Raw genomic sequence first — 24,009 nt, 5'->3', positions numbered from 1 at the left:
GTATGAAATGTCATTATACATATACATTGTATCACAGACAATCTTCTTATTAAAGATTATACAATATCTAAACTGGACCACCAGGTTTCCAAACATATCCTGTGAATGTCTCGGGATATCATCAAAAGATGTCTTTGGGTAAAAACTATTCCATCTCTAATATATAGTTTTCTGCAATCTAGTGCGTGGAGATCAGCGGCAATATAGTCTCCCTCAGACTTCACATGGAGAAAAGAAGAGATTCTGCTCCCTAATTCTGGCTCATTCTTTTTGGAAAGTCTTGTCATTAAAGGGATCCTATCATTCAAACTCATTTTTTTCTCACTAACACGTTGGAATAGCCTTAAAAAAGGCTAATCTATCTTTCAATGTCTTCTCTGCGCTGCCATTCGCTTGAAATCCCAGTTTTTGTCGGTATGCAAATGAGTTCTCTCGCAGCACTGGGGGCGGGTCCCAGTGCTCAAACAGCCCTGGGGTCGTCCCAAATGCTGCGAGAGAACTCTATAGCGCCACCTCCATCTTCTTCAGCAATGGCTTCTTCTTTCGTCTTCTTCTGGCCCGGGGTGGGGGTGGGGGGAATCAAAATTCAACGCATGCGCAAGTCAGCTCTGCCAGAGCCAACTTCAGATGCGGGCGGCCATTTTTTTTGTGGCCGCTTTTGCGAGCAGGCGTAGTACACTCTGTACCCCATAGAACTACAGGAGCATACTGCACCTGCTCGCGTAAGTGCTCAGAGAGAACTCATTTGCATACCGACAAAAACCGGGATTTCAAGCGAGCGGTGGCGCGGAGAAGACATCCAAAGACAGGAGAAGATTAGCCTTTCTTAAGGCTATTCTGATGTGTTAGTGAGAAAAAAACATGAGTCTGAATGATAGGATCCCTTTAAGAATTATGTGAGCTCACATGCTCCTTCCTAGACCAATCCTCTATCATACGAGATGGTCGGTGACTACGGTTTCTGTAGATTTGTGCTACTTTTCAGACCTAGGAGCTGATTGAGAAGAGTCCGGCCTCTATAGGAAGAAGCAGAAGAGTTTCCATTCCTTTGATACTTGAGGTTATGGTTTTATCTTGGATGGAAGTATTCGCACTAGTAAAGCTCCAGTAATAGGTTTCCTTAAATAAATGGAATTTTCCTATTAGCATATGTATAAAGACATAAAGTCTTCCTTTGTGCATATTGGGATTACAACCTGTGTCGGCCGTCGTCCCCCGTCCAGGATCTATTTTATTCATTCATAGCTTGTTAAGTCTAGACGGGAATTCACACAGCCCTGAATCCCTTAGATCAGAACTTGACCCTCATTGAGCTTTTATTGTCTTGGACAAGCTTTACGGCTGGTGTGAACCTTGGCTCTCCTGTTCGCCTCATGAAGATACATACTGTATTCATTACATGTCAGGCTTGGATTAATACAATGTTAATATGAATATATGCACCAGACATTCTGAATAAGCGCAACGTCTTAAAGAACTGCCAAGTTTATAAAATAGAATCTATATACTGCATTACATTAAGCGCTCTATATACTGTTAGGGATCTGATTCTGAGCTTTAGTCATCATTTTATGGCTTTTAGGAACTTTATGAAGAAATTGCTTAAAAGCCATCCTGACCGGAGGATTTAAGTCATACGGAGTTCATGTAAAATATGGACCTGGGTTAAAGACACACGAAAAGCGCGCGCATTTATGATGGTACTTAGAATTGTTTTAGAGATATTCAGATTACCTCTCGGATAATAGACTGGTCATGGGAGCTCATAGGCATATCTATTGGCATCTCTATGGAACTCACAGCTAACACTCTACTCCATAACCCCCGGTTGGAGCACAGCTATGATCGTGGGTTTTAACCCCTTGGATGCCACGGTTAAACGTGACCTCAGCATTCAAGGGGTTCGAACATCATACATATCCCACTGGGCACCCCCGTGACGAGATAGGGGGGTGTCAAAATGCATCTTCTGCAGCCTAGGATCTGTACAGTGATGCTAATCTTTTAGTATGCCGGAAGTATGTAGAGACCACGGACTAGAGCATTGACCCATCTCATCCAGTGGCCATGTCCAAGCATTGTGTGCTGGACACCAGGACGTGTAAAGCGCTGGAGACCTAGACAACAGTAAGATCAGAGCGGCAGGAGATTGGGCGCATGCTAACAATATTTTGCTATCTTAGAGCTCCTGTTTTTTAGCATTTTAGCTATATTTTCAAGCTGATACCTATTTCATTCTCCTCCCGGTTGCTTACTATTCCCTGTAGAGATAGATCGCTATATCCAACATTTTCTGTCCTTCAGTTGGCTGGTTTTGCACACCGCTTTAACATGCATGCTACGGCACAGGCATGGCCTGCAACCATTCATACGCCTTTTCCTAAGCCATAGACTTGCATATGTCACTTTCCAGAATTCTGCTCATAATAATTTATACAACTATGGCTTGTATAGTTTGGGATCTGATCTTCCTATGTGATGTCTGAGCAGGACGCCATGGGACATGCAGTTCCCACAGCTGCTACCTGCAGACTCCACAATCAAGATGGTGCAGAGAATCTGAACTACTCTTTGAGGATGCCTGGGGGAAAGCAGAAGAATACGCTTATAATTTATACGGTTTGGAGGTTGTGGGTATTATTTCATGTGACTACTAGAATGTTTTTTATTTAAGCATTTTTGCTATGGATCTGTAATTGACATTCACTATAACATAAAGTAGGAGTCACTATTTTCAGAGTATTTTATAAAAGTTCCGTAAAATGTAACTTATCATCACAATAATGAGATAGACACTCCATTATACACTCCATTAGCAGAGGTCTTCCCATTGTGGACACTAAATGCCTATTCACAGGGTATGATATAAATGTCTAATACTGTCAATGTGGATCCCAAATCACCTTGTGAGGGGGCAATGAGTGTTAGGCGAACCTTGTGAGATTGTGAATATTCAGTGTTTCTGAAGCAGATCTATTATCATACTCTGAGATCAGAACGCAGACCCCACGGTAAGCAAGGGAGGTGAGTAAACAGAAGAAAATTGCGTTACTCGCCTCTCCTTGATGCCATTGCAGTGTCCAGTGCAGGTACCTATCTCCTCTGAGCCTCTTCTACTGTCCTAAATGATGCCAGTGGCCCTTGAGCTCCAATCATAAGCCTCATAGGCAGTGGCATAACTAAAGTCTAGTGGGCCCCGGTGCTATTTTTTGTCCGGGGCTCCTACCTCATCCCTACAGTGAATTCTTGATAGTGTATGGTTACGGGTGCCAAGGAGTTTAATCCACCTTAGTGTGGTCGGGTAATCTAGGGGTCTCCTTGGCTTATGGGACAGATGGAAGCTGCAATCTCAATACTGATGCCAGTGCATATGGGCCCCCTAAGGCTTCTGGTCCCCGATGCAACTGCACCCTCTGTACCCCCTCAAGTTACGTCCCTGCAAGCATCATGACATTGGCCATCCATATACACCACCACCTTGTCCTTTCCCTAATGTTGCTGGTTGCCACGTCCCATTGGGATGGGGTGATTGGAGAGCAATATTTTGGAGCTGAAATCCACATTGATATGCTATAAACGTGTGAGATAGAAATAACCCTTTATAAACCAGAGAAGGACGTCAGTTACAGAATAGACTTCTCTGACAAGTGTCAGTCTCCTTGTATGTATAGCCGCCTATAAATAGACTGCAGACTATAGGCGGTTGTAAATTGCCTGTCTATAGTTGAACATGTCAGGGTCGATGACACTATAAAATTGAAATCACAGTCGCTAGTATGGAAATATTAAATTGGTAAAATTGTTCACGTTCTAGACCTTTGGTGAAATAATTGAAACCTACTTGACAATATTGCGAATAAGTGGATACAACAAGTATACAATTATATAGGAGATAATGTAGGACACGATAGACCAAGATGATCAGATACATTATATGAATGAATTCACTTCAAACCTTGGAGTGTAAAAAGCAGCATGTTCCGCCTTCTAGTCCTATCTCCGATTACAGGAAAGATTTATTTCTCTCTGAATACTGGATTATACGCTGTGAATGCATTGACGTTGGATCTCCCACAAAGGCTAATTACAATTGATGCTCTCTCTCCTACCACTTGCAGACATGGATCATCTAAGTTGACTCTATCAAGGTACGTTCACTGCTTTACACATTGCCGAAAAATGCAAAGAAACCAAGTCAAGAAGAAATCGCTGTTGATTCAATGGGAACCACTTAATGTGACTGCATTCATTATGCGTCCATTCTTTCTCGAAGAAAACAAACATTTTGTGTCACAAGTTTGATTGCGGCATGATGTTTATGTAAATTATATCCTACAAGGCGGAAGACAAAACAGAGCTCAGCATACAAATGGTGAAACGGAGGATTGAGAGTTTCTATGTAAGCAGGCACCTCGGAAATAAATGGCATTATTAGCATCCAATACATCACTTATTCGCGTTTGTTATCTTTCACAGCCATCTTTAAAAGCCAAACGCCAAAAGAAAAGATAGAAAATGGTAGAATAATATTGGACTGGTAAATAGACTAAATGCTCAATTATGTGCAACCAACAGAGATATAAAAGATCCATCTATGATGCTGCTCGACCCAGAAAATCTACAGGTAACATCTCATGTAGATCACGGAACTCTGAGTGTCTTGAGAATATTGATCAATTCCTGACACTTTAAAAGGATTGTGTCAAGACTACAACTTATTATCTATGTACAGAAAAAGCTATACATATCTGATTGGTGCAACCACTGGGACCCTCAGAAATTGCATGAACAGGGTCCCCCATTTTACTAACGCACGGGTTCTATTCATCCCCTTGAAACGCCCATGTTCTCATGATCCAATGACTTGACTCCCGTTGATCAGACACTTATGACGTGTTTTCTTGGGACAATCCCATTAAAGAGCAGGGGTATTTGCCAAATCAAAGACCCATTTGTGACTCGTTGGGGGAGGTGATACAGGGACGTATTAGATCATGGCTATTATTCCCAGATTATGAAAGCCCATGCATTCATCTATAGGGAGATACCTGCCAAAAGGTGGTACTAATAGTAAGATCCTGTGTTCCACCAAGACGGTCTGCTTTGCATATTTATTACTTAGAATTCTTAGTAAGTTCTAATAAGACTGTGTATAGCTGTTCTCTAATGATACATAGTAGCCTTTCTTACCCAAGTCTCACACCATCAGCCATTACCCCGCCCTGTACTCATAAGAGTCAATAACCTCAAAACAAGTGTCCGTGAATGGGACCCTCTACCTTTTGCAGGAATTATTCTGCTTCAGCTAATGTTCCTAGATTATACAATTAAGCGTTATGAAAAATCATTCATTTATTTATAGGGAGTTGTTTTTCAAAAGGTGGCGCTAGAGCAAATTCCTCTTTTTTTTTTTTACCAGAGAAGTCCTTTTTTGCATATTCCACATCCATTTGTAGACAGCTGTGTGGGGTTGGCTTTTAGGGCCATTCTCTCTCTGTTTTTGAATATTTTTTCCTAATAACCATAAGCCTTTAGTTTCCATACTCCTTAATATGAATCAGCAACTCCCCAAGCCAGATGTGGATTGGCATCTGTCAGACATTGGCCCATCAGCAAAAGAGCCAAAATAAAGGTTTGTGATTCATTCCAGTTCACAAAGCCATTGAAGAGTAAGCAAGTCACGGCCCCAGCTGGACTCAAGAGAACTAGACCCCAAAATTACTTTTAATGTTTCTCTAGAATTTCTGACATCGCCAGTGACTTTTGTCCTTTAGACGAGCTCTGGGTAAAAATCTCGGATAATGACGTGAATGCTGCACAAGAAGTTCACTGTCAATTTCAGGTGCAATAAAAATGATTTTGCAGCTTTTTGTGTTACATATTGTAGAGAGAATTCACAGAAATTTCAGTATTTTCAGGGTTTATGGTTCGGACAGAAGCTGCATAAGATTCTAGGGGGTGAATCTAAGGCCTGGCTCACATCTGCGTTTGGGACCCCCAGTCTGCTTGGGGACCCCCAGAATGGAAACCTATATGCATTAAAAAGTGGTTAGCTAAGAAACCACATGGATCCCATAGACTGTAATGGGGTCTGTGTGGTTTCCGCTCAGTGTCCGCACAAATCATACGGAGAGAGAAGTACTGTAAACACCATTTTTCACTGAACAACTGAATAAATCTCAACAGGACTCTTAGCAAGACAGAAAGAGTCCTGCTTATCGCTCTCACACAGTGATTGACGGCTCACTCCATGTGATTCAGTGTGTGTACACATAAATCTGTCAATCATTGTATGTATGTGGGTGGGTCAGCAGGACAGTCTATCCTCAGAGTCCTGGTAGGATCTACTCCTTCACCAAACCATATAAACCTATATGTGACATCGTTCAACTTCCCTCCCTCTATCGTATCAGAAATCACCCGACATTCCCTTTAAGACATACATCTCAGTTCTCGATATTTGAAGGTTTTCCTTACCTCTTTCCGTATCATATAGGTAAACAAATCTTTGCCAGTCGTAATCGTTGAGAAGCGTTAGAATGGCTCCTTTAAGTGCCGGTCGCATTTGGATTACAAACTGTACATCTGCGTCTGTAGGAAAGCTTGGCGTGATGAATGACGTGTGAAGGGCCCCGCAGAATGATGTAAGCGTGTTCATAGACATCTGATCATAGAAGCCAAAGATGGCATAGACGCCGCGGGAAAACTGTGAACAAACTGAGAAATAAAACATGGTCAATAAAGCATTCAACGAAACTCGTAGACAACACAAAAGAATCAGCACATTATTCAGGGGACAATGAATTGATATCATTCCAGCAGTAAGTCCTGATGTCACGCCATTCACTGCGCTATCACCGCTTCCATCTCATTCTTTTAGATTACGTAAGAGATTTACAGTTGTTGAATTGGACAAAATCCTGGAAGAATATCATGTATGTCACCTATGGAGACATATTGCCATTTTGTCAATAAGCAAATTTGCTTTGGAGCAACGAGGGCATGACCGCATACATCTTTGGAGCAACGAGGGCATGACCGCATACATCTTTGGCGCAACGAGGGCATGACCACATACATCTTTGGAGCAACGAGGGCATGACCACATACATCTTTGGAGCAACGAGGGCATGAACACATACATCTTTGGAGCAACGAGGGCATGAACACATACATCTTTGGAGCAACGAGGGCATGACCACATACATCTTTGGAGCAACGAGGGCATGACCACATACATCTTTGGAGCAACGAGGGCATGACCACATACATCTTTGGAGCAACGAGGGCATGACCACATACATCTTTGGAGCAATGATAACGCCCTCTTTTCTCTCAATGATTATTTGCACATTGACTAACAGTGATATCTTGGTGACGTAGACACTGATTTACAAGGTGATACTCCAGCATTTGCTTGATGGTCGGCCTATCGAGAGGACATTTAATTGGGCCAATTATTGGAAAGGAACGTTTCTAAGAATAATTGGCTCTGAATCTGGAAAAGTAATAGGGCTACTGTATGTAAAAGGGCCTTCTTTTAGGCTCATGGCCAGTAATTATATATACAGCTGTTACGGTTCTGTGTATATATATATATATATATATATATATATATATATACACACACATTTTTTAAACTACAGAACCTCTTAGCTGCAAGACACTGCAGTGAGGTCCACAGGCCCAATGGTGGGCGGCTGTATGTCTGAACTCAATGTGAACTACTGCAAAGACACTGCAGCCTGAACTTAATGTGAACAGTGTGTACTGTGCGACACTCCATGTGAACGAGGTGCAACTAAAATCCTGCCAGTTTAGCTCACTGGCCAGGTGCACCAGTACAAGTGAAACACACACGGCTGCCAAGGGTTAACACTCACCCCAGGCCAGCAAACATACACACTTACCCCTGCGACAGCTAGGGGCCACTACGGAAGTTTAGAACATTCTCCTGCTCACAGCTTGGAGACATCACACACCCATGCTCCCGCACACAGCTAGGAGCCATACATGAAGTCAGACAATAACACAGGCTATCTCAGAGACCATGCCTGCTGCAGATCTACAAGCTGGAACGACGTCTACTGCTCCTAGTCCTGGTGTAGAGCTGACCATTCAGGGCTTACAGGTCCTAACTAACAGCACCCAGATTGAAGCAGAGAAACCCCACACAGAGGCCTAGTCTGACAACCTGCCTGAATACTGGAGCCTATCCCTGACTACTGTCATTCACTCCATGGACTTTGAGGAAAGTTTAGACAACGTGTGAGCACCCGGAGGGCGTCGGCTCACACTATTTAAAGGGAAGTCCCCACCCAATAGGGGCGGTGGCCATGACCTCACCACTCATGCTCAGTTGGGGGAAAATGGCACTTAGCTTGTGAGCAGCCCCAATAAGTCTGAGCATGCTCAGTAGGGTGAAAGCTGGATGGTTAGACAGACCCGCAGGTGGCGCTGTGCGCTATGATAGCAACCTGCAGGACCCAATCCTAACAACAGCACACATACATGTGTAAAGACTGGGAGATGTTAGAGAACAAAACATCCCTCATTGGTCTCAAGGTCAGTCAATACTTTCTAAGTCATTAGAAGTTACATTGTCTCATCAAAAAGTCCTAAGTGTGATTCCCTATAATTAAATAAATGATTAAATAGACTCTTGTTCACACACTTCCAATAGCTGTTAGATGAACGCCTATTCGGCCAACAACTCTCCCATGGACATGCCTGCTCCTGATGAAAGAACTGGCCACTAGAATTGAACATTACCAGTTCTTCTCATTTCTGATATCATCGGTCAGAGAACGTTTGGAGTTCCCCATGCATATAACGTTATTGGTTGGTCTTTCTGAAATTGGAGGGACTAAACTGTAACCAGGCCATGTCACCGATGAAGGAGATGTCACATGGTCATGAAGCAGGAACGCCAACTTTGCTTTGATCAACTGCTGAATATTTTTGAACCCCTTTAATTATTGTTATTATTAGAAGTAATAAAGTTATTGATATTAGCCACAGTGTATCACATAATACAAAGAGATATAGCGTGAGCCTAAACATCTTGGAGTTTGTGTATCTTATTACATTAGTTCTAGAAGAGCCTTTGTGGTTAAAGTAATAGCATAAAACATTGGACGGGATATGAGCGATCGTCCCTCAGGATCATTTCTTATATTGCTCGGACAGCAGTTATTTCTTAGGAAAATTCCAAAAGTATATGGAACAATAGTTACCAAAGGCTTGAGGCGTATACTGCTGTGAAAACCTTGAAACTGAGACTGATAGCTATCAGATCGGCTTGCAGGAGGCATACAAACCCGCAGAAACGTATACAGGACACACAAACACAAATGAATCACTTCTCCTCGACCAGGGTTTGCCTTGGGATTTCTCCAAAGATGGTCATCACTCACGGATAATCAGACCAGAACATGGGACTGGTAGTTCTGTCTCAGTATAAATTTGTTATCATGACTAATGTATTTTATGGCAGGAATAACAAGACCCAAGCAATATTTATTATCAGTAACCCTATCATAATTACAGGCTATATTAAACATGGGAAGGTGGATGGTTTCCACTTCTATGGCCATCCAATGAGTTCACATTGCGCTGTCCACCTTCATGTTTAATCTACTGGCCCCATGCGTGGAGTTTTTGTTTTTTTTCTAATAGACGGACATATGAGAGGTCAAAGCCCTGAAATATTGACGCGATGATACTTTTCACCTAAGAAGTCGCCCAGGTTGCTATTTATGTATAAACCGTATTTACCTAAAAGATTCCGACCAATTATCTTGTGACGGTATTGACACATGAGCTGTGCGTAGACATGAGATACGCTAATTACCGCCAGAACACGGTTTGGTCTGGTGGATTTACTTCTCATTAACCTGAAACCTCAACTTTCCTGGTAGTTCTTGTTAATATCTATTGAAGAGGATTAATGTCTGCTGAACACAGAGGCTAAAGCCGACCGTATACCTGAGACTGGTAAGATAGTTATGTGACGGTACTTGCTAGATGGACAGATATCCCTTCATGTTCCTTCCCATAAATATGTAGCATGTACCTATGTTCTGAATGGGGAGAGGAAATCGCCATACAAGTGTTACGGTTCTGTGTATATATATATATATATATATATATATATATATAAAAAAAAATTTAAGCTACAGAACTTCTTAGCTGTAGAACACTGCAGCGAGGTCCACAGGCCCAATGGTGGGTGGCTGTATGTCTGAACTCAATGTGAACTACTGCAAAGACACTGCAGCATGAACTAAATGTGAACAGTGTGTACTGTGCGACACTCCATGTGAACAAGGTGCAACTAAAATCCTGCCAGTTAGCTCACTCGCCAGGTGCACCAGTACAAGTGAAACACACACGGCTGCCAAGGGTTAACACTCACCCCAGGCCAGCAAACACACACACCCCTGCGACAGCTAGGGACCACCACGGAAGTTTTAGAACATTCTCCTGCACACAGCTTGGAGCCATACATGAAGTCAGACAGTACACATAGGCTATCTCAGAGACCATGCCTGCTGCAGCTCCACAAGCTGGAATGGCGTCTACCGCTCCTAGTCCTGGTGTAGAGCTGACAGTTCAGGGCTTACAGGTCCTAACTAACAGCACCCAGATTGAAGCAGAAAAACCCCACACAGAGGCCTAGTCTGACAACCTGCCTGTATACTGGAGCCTAGCCCTGACTACTGTCATTCACTCCGTGAATTTTGAGGAAATTTTAGACAAAGTGTGAGCAGCTGGCGGGCGTCGGCTCACACTATTTAAAGGGAAGTCCCCGCCCAATAGGGGCAGTGGTGATGACCTCACCGCTCATGCTTAGTAGGGGAAAATGGCACTTAGCTTGTGAGCAGCTCCAATACGTAATAATAGAGAACAAGCAGGAAACAATTGGAATGAATTAGGAAGCCCAAATAGACATTAGATGGTCAGACACTAAGTTTGCAAGTTTGAACAACATTAAAGGGATTTTCCAGTTAGAATTTTTTTTTTTTTTTTTTTAAGAATGGTCTGCTAGTGCTAGTGATGAGTCAGTAGGAACACCCATATACCTTTAGCAGTGTTTGGAGTGATTTCTGAGTGTCTCTGGCAGCTACTAGCATCCTCTGACTTTGTATATCGGTGTTAGCTTCCTGCTGTGCAGCTTCCTATGTAGCTGCTACACTAGTTCTCTCTCACTCAGTCCCCCCACTCCATTACAAACCCTCCCTGTCTCACTAGCCTAGCACCTCCCACCCTGCCTGTATCACTAACCCTAGCCCCTCCCACTCTCCCTGTGCCACTAAGACTAGCGATCCATTACTATATGACCAACTAATGTATTTATGCTGCCATCGGAGGTTGCTTATTCCTTAGGTTTGAAGGAAACAAGTCTCCGGTAACGGTTTATCTCCTGAAAGAACAAAATATCAAAAAGAAACTCCCTGGTATATTGTAAGTTTAAATATTCCCAAAGCCAAAAGCAGAACAACCCATCTCGTATTGTACAAGTGCACATTTAGCATATCAGCTAGGGTGTGTTCCCATCTGCATTGGTCCTGACTGTTCTTCTGCTCCGTGATTTTTTCCATGACATTGCTGCCAATAGTGTCCAGCTTGCAAGAATCTTTTGTCCTGGATTGCTGACCGACTCTCAGCCGCATGGATGCCCAAAGCCGATGTAACCTTAGAAGGTTCATATAAAACACAAAGTCTAATAAAATAGAAAAAAATCAAACAAAACAAAGCTGACTTCATGGCTGGTATTGAATTTCTTGTTTAGCTTGAACGCCAGCAGACTATCGGATTAGAGATGTGCAGAGTAAGATGTTAGTGACTCATAACTGATAAGATAAAATGCAAAATCAGCACAATTTGAGAATAATTGTATTGGACGCCGTCCTGATTAGAAACATGTTGGCTTAAAAGTTATCAGTAATTACTGCAGATATCAGCCATAGATTGTAGGAATGGCAGTAACATCCGGGGCGAGGCGGCCAAATCCCAATAACAAACACTATCTAAACCTTTTCCATTAATCCTAATGAATGACTTGTTATATACTCCGAGCACACCACCGGGCGCCAAGTGCATTGTATTTTACCATTTAAAGGGCAAATAAACTTTTGTTGTTGTTGTTGTTGTTTTTTTTCCCTTTAAGATGGAGATAAAAGAACTCATTATCTTTGCTCTCATTTGGTTCCCAACTCTATTAATATTCCATGGCGGGCATTGGCGGGTCCGGTAAAAATGTCACTCGTGTAAATAAGCCGCTGCGACTTCCTGGGCTTTGTGAGGGTTCAGATCTGATAAATGAAAGATGGCAGAAAACAATAACACACGATGATCTGTATTAGAGATGTGCGGAAAGGCGAAATTAGCATTAATAACATGGGCTTTAATTGCTCGGAAAAGCATTGGAAGTGGAAGACCTTTGTATCCTGCATTGTATATGACTATCATCACCCTAATGATCCCTGATACAAAGTCACCAACAAATAACCGAGGAAATAATTGGCGTTGTAATGGAACGATGAAGGCGACTCCTCCCGGTGTCCTGTCACACGCTGACTAGATGTTTGCAGCCGGTGGGACAGTGAAATATGATGATGGATGCACAAAATAAGAAGAACCGATGGGCAGGGCTGTGATTCTTCTTAGTTTCTTCCGAAACACTTCTGAAAATTCCTGGGAGGGGGGGGGGGGGGAAGGGGGTATTGCGTAAATGAGCTGCGGGAGGTGTCGAGGTACAATAAATACTTACATAAATAACGTGCGGATGAAACATTTTAGATAGATAGATAGATAGGAGATAGATAGATAGATAGATAGATAGATAGATAGATAGAAGATAGATAGATAGATAGATAGATAGGAGATAGATAGATAGATAGATAGATAGATAGATAGATAGGAGATAGATAGATAGATATATAGATAGATAGATAGATAGATAGATAGATAGATAGATAGATAGGAGATAGATAGGAGATAGATAGATAGAGAGATAGATAGATAGATAGATAGATAGATAGGAGATAGATAGATAGATAGATAGGAGATAGATAGATAGATAGATAGATAGATAGATAGATAGGAGATAGATAGATAGATAGATAGATAGATAGATAGGAGACAGATAGATAGATAGGAGATAGATAGATAGGAGATAGATAGATAGGAGATAGATAGATAGATAGATAGATAGATAGATAGATAGGAGATAGATAGATAGATAGATAGATAGATAGATAGGAGATAGATAGATAGATAGATAGATAGATAGATAGGAGATAGATAGATAGGAGATAGATAGATAGATAGATAGATAGATAGATAGATAGATAGATAGAAGATAGATAGATAGATAGATAGATAGATAGATAGGAGATAGATAGGAGATAGATAGATAGGAGATAGATAGATAGATAGATAGATAGATAGATAGATAGATAGATAGATAGATAGGAGATAGACCTATCCCTAGATCTCGCATAGTTTGCATTTCTCTCGTTGCACTGACTTGTATGCAGTCTATATTTCTCCTTCTTGTTTTCACAGCGTTCCGTTCTTTATGTCGAGCTGTAGACTTACTGCCTAGCATGAGACAGACATGGAGGATAACCTCTACTTACGTTCCCTGGTAAACGCTGCCATTGACATGTAATGAATAAATGATGTAAACATAATTAATATTTCCCATCTTTAAGATATATTGTCACAATTAAAGCAATTGTAAATTTAAATCAGCTTCCGCTTTGGTGGCGTCCTTGATAAGTAGTTATGGGCACGCTAAGCAAGGAAAATTGATGTTGTAACTCTCAGTGGGGCATCCGCCATTAATCTATTGATTCACTTATCTCTTCCATTTCTCCTGTTTTTGCCACATTGTCTCAATTGCTTTTCCTGCAGTCATTGTGGCTTGCCGCTGTGCAAGCTCTTCTATTATACTTCTATTTCCATTATTGTTTCTGAATTTTTTTATTGTTTTTTTTTTTGCGAAATAATCTAAGTGTATATCAAAGGCAGAGACTGCATATTATAGCTATTTACTGCTTATGTTGTAATCTCTGCCTCGAGCAGGAGGAATAAAGCGAGAATGTGCTCGACTCAGAATAACAAACTGCCTAACCTTGTAGAAATGAGCTTTGACTTGAGTTCACATTTGAAGACACTGCCGCATCTTTATCCACTTTAACCCCTTATTGGCTGGCCATTATGTTCAACCTCCTCATTCTCTGCACTTAGTGTAAGACAATGTATCTGTTTTCTAAGGAGTATTCTCTTAAATGTGAAGCCGATTTGTTTTGTATTCTGCAATTTAAGAGTCATTTTAGTGTAAAATTGGCCATAAATTATTCCAGAGGTGTCTTGTTGCCATTTATCTTGTTTTTTTTCTCCAAAAAATGAGACCGTAATTTATTTAAAATGAATGGACACAGTAATGGGGGATCAATAGATGGTTTAGGTGACAAATACTAAATACTAAAACTAACCATGTACTTGAGCACTGAATAGTCCCCATCCCCATTCATATACATATGTGACTCTGCTGCATGTCACTTCCGGAGGTGTCTAAAGGATCATCCACAGTGGAATATAAATTGGCCAGTTTTTTTGCCATTAGGGAAGCTTTGTAAATCCCCCCCCCCACCTATGCACACCAGATAGTTGTCCTTAACCAACACTAGTCTAATGGAGATCAGTAATCTCCACCTATTCCCAAACACATATCCATTCTGAAATCTCTGCTGAATCTGTCTTGGTCTGCCAAGATGGACTGTCACTGCTATAGAAATCTATGGGAAGGGGAGGTAGGTTTTCTTTCTGATCTCAAGAGCTTTAGTGACACTGATACGGTTTAGTACAGAAGTTTAACTTCACACTTATAACTTGCTGCAGTGTGAAATCTTATCATAAAACAGAACACATTTTATGTTGTATCATGCCCCATATGCCAATGCTGTCTTTCTCTATGTGTACAAGATAGAGTTAGAGGAGCAGGATCTCTTCTTTTTATGTGTGCTGTGGTTTTTTTCCAAGATGGCGCCGCATGAGTGGCTGCCTCGATACAGAGCTCCAAGCTGAGAGCGACCTTATCTTTCCTTTTCACTCTTTTTGTCTGTATCTTCAAGAATATGTAACCAAGCAAACTAGCACTATGAATTAGCAACTATAAATCCGATGGAAGACCCTGTGGAGTATATTTTTCCTTTTGTTTCTATTGTTAAGCATGGACAAGACTCTAGACCTGATTGGCTGGAGTTTTTCCTGTGTGCACATGTGCCTGTTACCATCCCCCCAGGAGCTAAGGACAGCATGGTCACCATGCGGCATGGAGGAGAAACCTGCATGGATGTGTGGACTTCTTCTTTTGAGGAGATGATTTTTGGCATCTATTGCTGATGTGTGGAGATGCTACAGCTGACTGGTATTTCTCTATATTACTGTGGACATGTGGGACTCTGTTACAGCCTGGGAACCATCACCCACCTACCCCATGAGTTTATGAAGCTTGGCAAGAGAGAAGCACAATGTCTACCTGGATGGCTTCAGACGTCTTGGGCAGTAGAAAACAGTGGTAAGAAGAAAGGAGGAGGAGGGCTTGTGATGAAGGACATATGGGGCATTTTTTGTGGTTAAGGAACAGTAGCGCAGGTGCAAGAAACCGAACTATCAGCTGTGAGCAGGAGATCTCACCACCTACCAAAGAACTGCCACATGTTATCATGATAGCTGCATATGTCCCCCACCTCTGCCTGTTATATCTACATGCTGTGACCCCTCCTCATGTCCTCCAACCACGGTCAGGCTGTATTATTAACATCACTTCACACAGAGAACTAAATGATCCTGCAGTGTGTCTGTGTTTCTTTCTTTTTAGTTGCTATGATTCCTAGGATTTCTCTATCTGTCATGAGCTTGTATGCGTTTCTCTCTTGTTATATACTACTGTACCATCTATGAAACTGTATCACTGAAATTTCCCCATTGTGGGACTATTAAAGGATTATCTTATCTTATCTTATCGGAGTCATCATAGCAGCTTGTCTTTGTCAACTCAGGAAAAACTGAGAATTATACATAGAATCCACAGAGGCTAAAACTGCTAAATACAAGTCATATAATGGATAGATATAGCGCTACTCCCAATGTATACACAGCAACTGACACTGACAAGTCATGCAAAAGGTTACATATGTTTTATCAATCTATAGTAATCCGAGAAAAGTGATAGGCAGATAGAGACAATGGCATGTCCCCGTATATGTAATATTATCACACCGACTTCTCTATACATTGAACTATACAGAATTTTGTAGGACGGCGACTTTGAAGGAGACCAAACACTAATTATAAAGTCTGACATGATCTGAACGGCTGAACGGGAAAAGGTTACATATGGCGCAGTCAGAATGTTACTCACAGAAGGCAATGTAATGCACAAAGCATGTCAGATGGTTATATAGGGCCCCTGGGCCTGGACGGCATTAAAGACCACGGTGCCGTAAGATGTCAGGAAATGTTGATCCCCATATGAATTTCCAATTAAAGTCAAATATTGTGACCATACACGCTGGATAAAACCATTTAACCCCATGTGTCAGACTCTTTTAATATTTCATACAATGTTTATTTGTCTTCTCTTGTACATTACATTTAACCCTTATAGAACGAGTCTGATTTGTTACATTGTTTTTTTTTGTAAATCACTATTTGCAGATGAACCAAAATACGAGCTAGGGCAGTTACTTTGTCTATGACTGTGGAGCCTGGTGGTAGATGATAACACTAGGGGTGGGATAACTATAGGCACTATAGGACTACTATAGGCAGTTACTTTCAAGATTCCACAAAGAACATTTCTTAAATATTAAATCTGAACAATGGTGGAATATCCTGGAAGACATCCCAATATTGTTACTAGAAGTGCACAGATTACATCTGACTCATAGAGTATTTGAAGAGAACCCCTTCGATATGTTTCCCACATAACACAACATATTGTTTAGTACACGGTCTGTTCTGATCTGATCGAATGAGCCCAATTTTTTCTAACCTGAGTGGACATCAAACTGCTTTAGCCATACTCCCAAATACACATGACACCCTCGGGATAACTGCGCCTGTCCCTTACATGTTCTCAATGACTGCGTGGAGGAGAGGTGATGCACGGTAAACCGGATGGTTGTAAGGAATGGGCTGTGGTGTCACAACTAGGGTTGAGCCGATCTTGAGATTTCAGGATCGTTTTAAAATCCAATTATCAATCATTTTCCAGCCAATCCCGATCGCAATCGTGAAATTTGCTTGATCATTGATTGGGATCCGATCTTTCCCGATCTCGATCGCTGAACCCTATTAATGATATGTACTTGAATAGGGTTGAGCCGATCTTGAGATAACCTCTGACCTTGATCCATCTGGAAAAGATCGGGATCGGAATTCTGATTGTGATCGTGAAACTTACTCGATCGCCGATCAGAATCTGATCTTTTCCAATCCTGATCACTCAGCCCTAGTCGCAACCCAGAGACGTCAGGATGGAGATAGAATGAAGGCCTTTTGTTGTTGTCACTAGATCTTTTTTTTTTTTTTTTTAAATGATCTTTTTGCTCCTGTGATTTTTTTGCCATCCTACATGACAGATTTAATTTTATTAAGTACGCTATCTATGTGTAATTTTAAGGTCCATTAAGTGCATGTATATAGAAATTGAAGATTCGCATGTAAAGTCTCCACCGCCATCCTATTATCATAAAATAATAAATCACAGAAGTTGGAGACGGGGTATTGTGGAATCCCATAATTACATAGGCTCCAGTCAGTGACCTGTGAAAAGGCGCAATGATCTGAGCCCCACATTCATATACATTAAAGTGTCAATGTTCCTATAATCTACGGCTGTTCCTATAATCTACGGCTGTTCCTATAATCTACGGCTGTTCCTATAATCTACGGCTGTTCCTATAATCTACGGCTGTTCCTATAATCTACGGCTGTTCCTATAATCTACGGCTGTTCCTATAATCTACGGCTGTTCCTATAATCTACGGCTCTCCGCGCCTTCCTGTACTCATCTATGACTATAGGTAACTGGTTACTATTTTGTCCTCTCTCCATATAGCGTTACCGCTATGATCGCATCTCTATAAAATGTCTTCTGTACTCAATTTACTCTATTTAGTGAAGAGGAGACTAATAATAACATTATGTAAATTGTCCAATGCTTCTTCTCATGGCCACATTCTGCAGCATATATATACATTGATGGTGTCTGCAGATGTCTGAAGAAGCCATATATGATGGAATAGTTATTTTACAAGATGATGTATGTCCTGTAATTTTCTTGTGAGAAGGAGCTATCGGAGATCCTTCCTCCCAACCGCGGTCAGGCTGTATAACATCAGGCTAAGCGGAGACACTCCGCACACAGAACTAAATGATCCTGAGTCTCTCTTTTCTTCTTAGTTGCTCTGACTCCTGGTATCTTTTCTATCTGCTATAAGCTTGTGTGTGTCCTTTCTGTAATATATTACTGTATTATCCATGTTGCTGTAACACACTGAATTTCCCCATGATGGGACTATTAAAGGATTATCTTATCTTATCTTATTATTTTGAAGAGGATGTGACACCAAGTATAAAATGGTATGCAGCAAACTTCACCAAAAGTTATATTTTTGGCTGTATTTTTCTTCAAACCTTTGTTTTTGTGACAAGGTACAACACATAACATAGTTCGGGTACAGTTACACTGTCTACCAATAAGTATTTGGGCACTTGTGGTAGAATAAAAAATACGGATGTTATTGAGCGACACAATCCTCCCGGATGCCTGGTGACACTCCTGGTGTATGAGAGCCATCGGTTGGGCGCGGTTTCTCGTCGCTCTCTATCTCCCAGTTTCGGGGGTCTGCTGACTCGGGGCACATTCCGACAATCACCGTTCACCTTCCACTTCGTAATCACATAGGCCAATATCGATTTTGATTAATTCAGTTCACTTGCTATGTCCCTTAAGGATCAACCATTTCTGTGGTGCCCCATAATTACCCCTTTCTCGAAATTGGAGAACTCTGCACTTCGTGGCATCTTACATGTGACTAATACCAATGCTGTTTCCTATGTAACGGCAGAAGGTGCAATGTACATCACGACCGCAGATATCTTCATTTACAGGGATGTACAAATACTTATTGGCAGACAGTGTATCTGCCCTCTAAATATGTAATAGATACAAGTACTTGAAGAAAACATCGGACCCTCCGGGGGTGTCAGCAGCCTTTATTAGAGCCTTTAATACCGCCTGTATATAGTCGCTCTGACTTGTATCAGATACTGCCTTTAGGGCCACAGCATGGGACACATCTTTAATTCAGGAAGCTCAGGGTGGTGGATACAATCATGAGAATAATAAAGCACACCCTCTTCTAATTCTATGGTTTTACTTATCAGTTTATAATAAAAAACATCAGGTCCTTAGAATATGACGACAACATTGAAAAATCACGTGTGAAAAAGAAACTACAGCCCATGAACCGATAGCTTGTAGAACTATAAGCAGAAACAACTTGTAAGTCGTGGCTTTCTCTTTGACTATCACATTCTGGCCGACTCTCTTTTTACATTGTTTCTTCAGTTCATTGATAATTGTGGCATTTGTCTATTGACAGCTCTCTTTCGGGCCGGCCACCACAGGCCCATTGTGTTGAGGTCAGGACTTTAGCCGGGACATTACAACACCTCTTTTCTTTTTCAGTCTATTGTAGATTTTTGGTTTGCTTTGAATCATTGTTCTGCTGTATGACCCAGTTCTGACCAAACTTTATCTATTGGATAGATTGTCTCACAGTGGAATACTTCGGTAAACAGTTCATGGTTGATTCAGTATCTGCAAAGCGTCAAGTCTGTGTCTGCTGAGCCCAAATCATCTCCTCCCCCAATGATCGACAGTACGAGGTGTTGGTGCTAGCATGCTGCGCACACAAAATGTCATCCTGTGCATTATGGACCAATATCTACATTTTGGTCTTGTCTGTACAAAGGATATTATTTTGAAGCAACTTGGAAAATTTAAGCTTTTCAGCCATTTTTTTTCTTTAAGGAGAGGTTTTCTCCTGGGAACTCTTCCTAATACGCCATACTCATTCACTTATTTTCTATCTGTACTGCTACGACCTAGAACATGTAACATGCCAACCAAGGCCTGTGGAATCTGGATATAGCTCTTTGGTTGTTTTTTTTTTGCAATTTCTTTGAGCTTTGCACGGTCTGACCTTGGAGAGAATTTTCTGATATGTTCTCTTTTTTCAAGATTATAAACTGCCTTGAATGTTTTCCATCTATGAATATTTTTTCTCACTGTAGAATAATTGTTTTGAAACCTTTCCAGATTGATGGCCAACAACAATTTCTTCTCTAAGATCCTTGCTGATGGTTTTCCTCATTGGAATTGTGTTAACACATATCTGAATGCTCTAGACCAGTAAACTGTCAAAACTTCTGCTGATTATAATCTGCAAAAGTTTTGCCAGGTTATAGGTCTAGAGCATTCAGGTATGTGTTAACACAATGCCCATGAGGAAAGCCATCAGCAATGATCTTAGAGAAGATTATAATCAGCAGAAGTTTTACCAGGTTATAGGTCTAGAGCATTCAGGTATGTGTTAACACAATGCCCATGAGGAAAGCCATCAGCAATGATCTTAGAGAAGATTATAATCAGCAGAAGTTTTACCAGGTTATAGGTCTAGAGCATTCAGGTATGTGTTAACACAATGCCCATGAGGAAAGCCATCAGCAATGATCTCAGAGAAGGAATTAATGCTGCCCATCAATTAATCAAGGACATTTCATCAGCAGCGCCAGGCGGTTACTTTACCTCTTAATTCCTATGGCAGTAGTAAGGGTGCACCTATTCATTTGCATTAACAGACCCAGACAAGACAACACGTAGGTTCCAGGAGCCCTGCTTTAATATGGCTGATTCTGTAGAAAACCGTCCCGCACAAGCCATTTCATACATCTGCTATGATTTTTCTTTTAATCAATAAAAACAAAGTTTTATCCAAATGAGCTGGAAATAGGAGCCTTTTCCAATCTGTCGATAGCAGATACATTAATATAAAATACTGCTTTAATACCAGTGCAGTGGTGTGTGTCTTCTCTGCAGATCAATCCCAGAACATCTGCGGGTACGTAGTAATGTACCAAGGGAACATCATCTGCCTCATTTCAGGGAATAAATGAGAAGCTCCAAGAACAGGGTAATGTTTCATGAAACGGCTCTCATTTTAAAGCAGCCTCTTCCTCCTCTATAAAAAGGTCTTTTTCTGCCATTTGTAAATGAAAGATCTCATGGGGCGCTACCGTGAAACTTTCTTAAATATAGCCTTTAATATAAGTTAAAGGGATGGAGAGAACAAGGTCCCGTGCATAACACGCTAAGAGTGTCCTACAGATGTCAACCTGCTGCCAAGGCTTCAGATGAACTAATGCTAAAGGTGAATGTCATGACTGTGACAGAGGGAACTTACTGGTTACTCCTAATCTGTGCCGACATTTCCTATGTATAGCTAGGGATTTTATTCTTTTATTATTTTTCTATTAAATCACAATTTTTTTTTTCATTTTTAAAAAGGATTTTTTGAAATTGTTGATTAGTTTGAAATTCTAAAGAGAGCAAATTATTGACTATTTAAATAAATGCATGGAAAACCGATACATTATATCAGGCCTGTTGTGCAATATCAAAGGGCAGTAAATGGAACAGATACAAAGTTTGATACCATCTGAGCCCCAATGAGTTACTAAAATGAAAAGGCAAAAAATACCCCAAAATCCAACCCCCAGGAAAGACTCCAATGGATTGAAGTGAAATAAAGCTTAGCCTTTAATTAGTCCATAAAAACTGGATGTATAACAATATTAATTTAGTGAAAAAAAGACGTTAAAAAATCTCTTACGCATTTCAGGATCTAGGGTCCCAGAACGCGTAAGCCATTGTGTCCCTTTTTCATTATATATTGTTATAGATCCAGTTTTTATGGACTAATTAAAGGCTAAGTTGTATTTAACTTCATTCCACCGGAGTCTTTGCTGCTTGATGGATTTTGGGATATTTTTTGCAATTTTTCCAGCCAAAGAAATTGGAGTCCGAGCACTGGAGGTTGAATATACTTATGGGATTAACCTTCCAATGAGTCTGCTTGGCCATTTTTGTTTGACTCTGCTTGGCCATTCTCGGAGAGTCTAGTAAGTGATGTACAGATTTGTAGAAACTGTCCCACCAATTAAAACTTCTGACTCGTCATTATGACATATCAAGAGTTTGTAAAAATGGTGGATACTCTTAAAAACTGATCAATAAGTCTCTGAGTCATGACCGTCCCTTAAGGACCTGCAGAAGGCAACACAATGTATCCATTTTGCTTTGACTGATTATCAAGTGGCAGAAGAAAAGTAAAGCAAACCTACAGGGCGATCATAAGGTTAAAATATGAAAAAAATTCAATAAAGCAGCAGAAGACTCAAAAACATTCACCAGATGTTGTGCTCAAATAGGAACAACTCTATCACAAAGGAGTGTGGCGAGCTCTGTCTCATTTGCTTGATAAAGGGGTTTGTAAACCTTAAAACGTGTTACATTCAGCCGTCAAACAGAACACCAGTGGTATATTCCTTCTTCCAGCCCTTACGTCTAAGATTCTTGGCTATTTCTCTGTAGTAACTCAGCACTACACTAAATGTCCAAGATCAAAGGTCAGTGATGGGAATGGATTTTTAAGATTTACAATCTAATTACTGACGGCTAGTTACAGATGAAATACGCTACCCAAAAGAAGCCAACTCAGTAAATTTTGTTCAGTAGAAAAAAAACATGCAATGTTATCTGTAAACCCTAATTTTTGTGGGATTTCCTGGTATATGGGGGAATGGAGGTCATATACAAGTCGCCCATTTCATCATAAACCTTTGTGGGCTGAAACTTTGGTTACACAGGTTACACACCAAGACGTTGACTGGTAGTTGGCCGAAAGTAATTTCTTTGTTAAGTAATCGTTTCCATAAAAACCTCCTCTTATTTACGTGATGTCTGGCCAAGAGAGAAGCCGCAATGGTAGCCATATTGGTGTTGTTTCCATTGTGTTGCTTTGTTGTCTCTTTTCTCCAATTTTTTTTTCGTTGCCTTTATTTATTTATTTTTTCAACTATTTAATTCTTTTTTTCTTAATTTTAATAGAATTTTTTTGTTTATTTTTTTTAAACTAAGCCTGTTTATGTTTAAGTATTTTTTCATTTCTCTCTTTTGTCCCGAAGCCAAATCTTTGTATCCTAATTGTGGGTATTATTGTATCATTTGGATCTGAAATCAATTATTTAACCGGCTGAATAATCACTTAAGATATTCACGTTTATACAAACCGATCAGCGGGGTGAAACAAAAATCTCATTTTTATTTGTCAAATGGCTATTAGGCATTTCGAGGCAGTCATGTGTAGAAGAAGTAAATATATAATGAATTCCAGAGTGTAAAGCCTGAAGAAGCAATGACATTAACCCCCGAATACTGGATGTTTGGGATTTCATGTCCTGGGCTATTTTTACGCCTATAGGTTTATGATAACGGTTTAGCAGCTGGTCTCAATGCTTATTTATTTCTTATAAGGAAAGGATCAACGCACTTCACCCAAATGGTATTTCAACCTTCTTTATTAAAGTTCAGAAACCACAATGCGTTTCGGGCACCTAATTGCCCTTTTTCAAGTGACATAAACTACTGTGGGTTTCTGGTTGCGTGACTGTTTGTCACATGACCATGGACTGTATATCACATGATCATGGACTGTATATCACATGACTATAAACTGTATATCATATGACCATGGACTGTTTATCACATGACTATGGACTGTATATCACATGATCCTGGACTGTATATCACATGACCATGGACTGTATATCACATGACCATGGACTGTATATCACATGACC

At 40.7% G+C, this 24,009-nt stretch overlaps 1 protein-coding gene across 3 annotated transcripts in view; it reads right to left on the bottom strand.

The window, feature by feature from the left end:
* Positions 1 to 24,009, bottom strand: part of GRIA3 (glutamate ionotropic receptor AMPA type subunit 3) — a 214,625-nt gene that overhangs the window by 123,823 nt on the left and 66,793 nt on the right. For all 3 annotated transcript variants that reach the window (XR_012711860.1, XM_075260620.1, XM_075260622.1), the window contains exon 3: positions 6,478 to 6,717. Coding sequence is in view for 2 of the 3 variants with exons in the window: in XM_075260620.1 (XP_075116721.1) it covers positions 6,478 to 6,717 (240 nt within the window). In the remaining variant the exon portion in view is untranslated. The remainder of the gene's footprint in view (positions 1 to 6,477; positions 6,718 to 24,009) is intronic.

This window comes from Leptodactylus fuscus, chromosome 11 (assembly GCF_031893055.1).
Source record: "Leptodactylus fuscus isolate aLepFus1 chromosome 11, aLepFus1.hap2, whole genome shotgun sequence".
Lineage (NCBI taxonomy): Eukaryota > Metazoa > Chordata > Amphibia > Anura > Leptodactylidae > Leptodactylus > Leptodactylus fuscus.
Note: the sequence above shows the minus strand (reverse complement) of the source record. Positions and strands in the feature narration are given on the sequence as shown.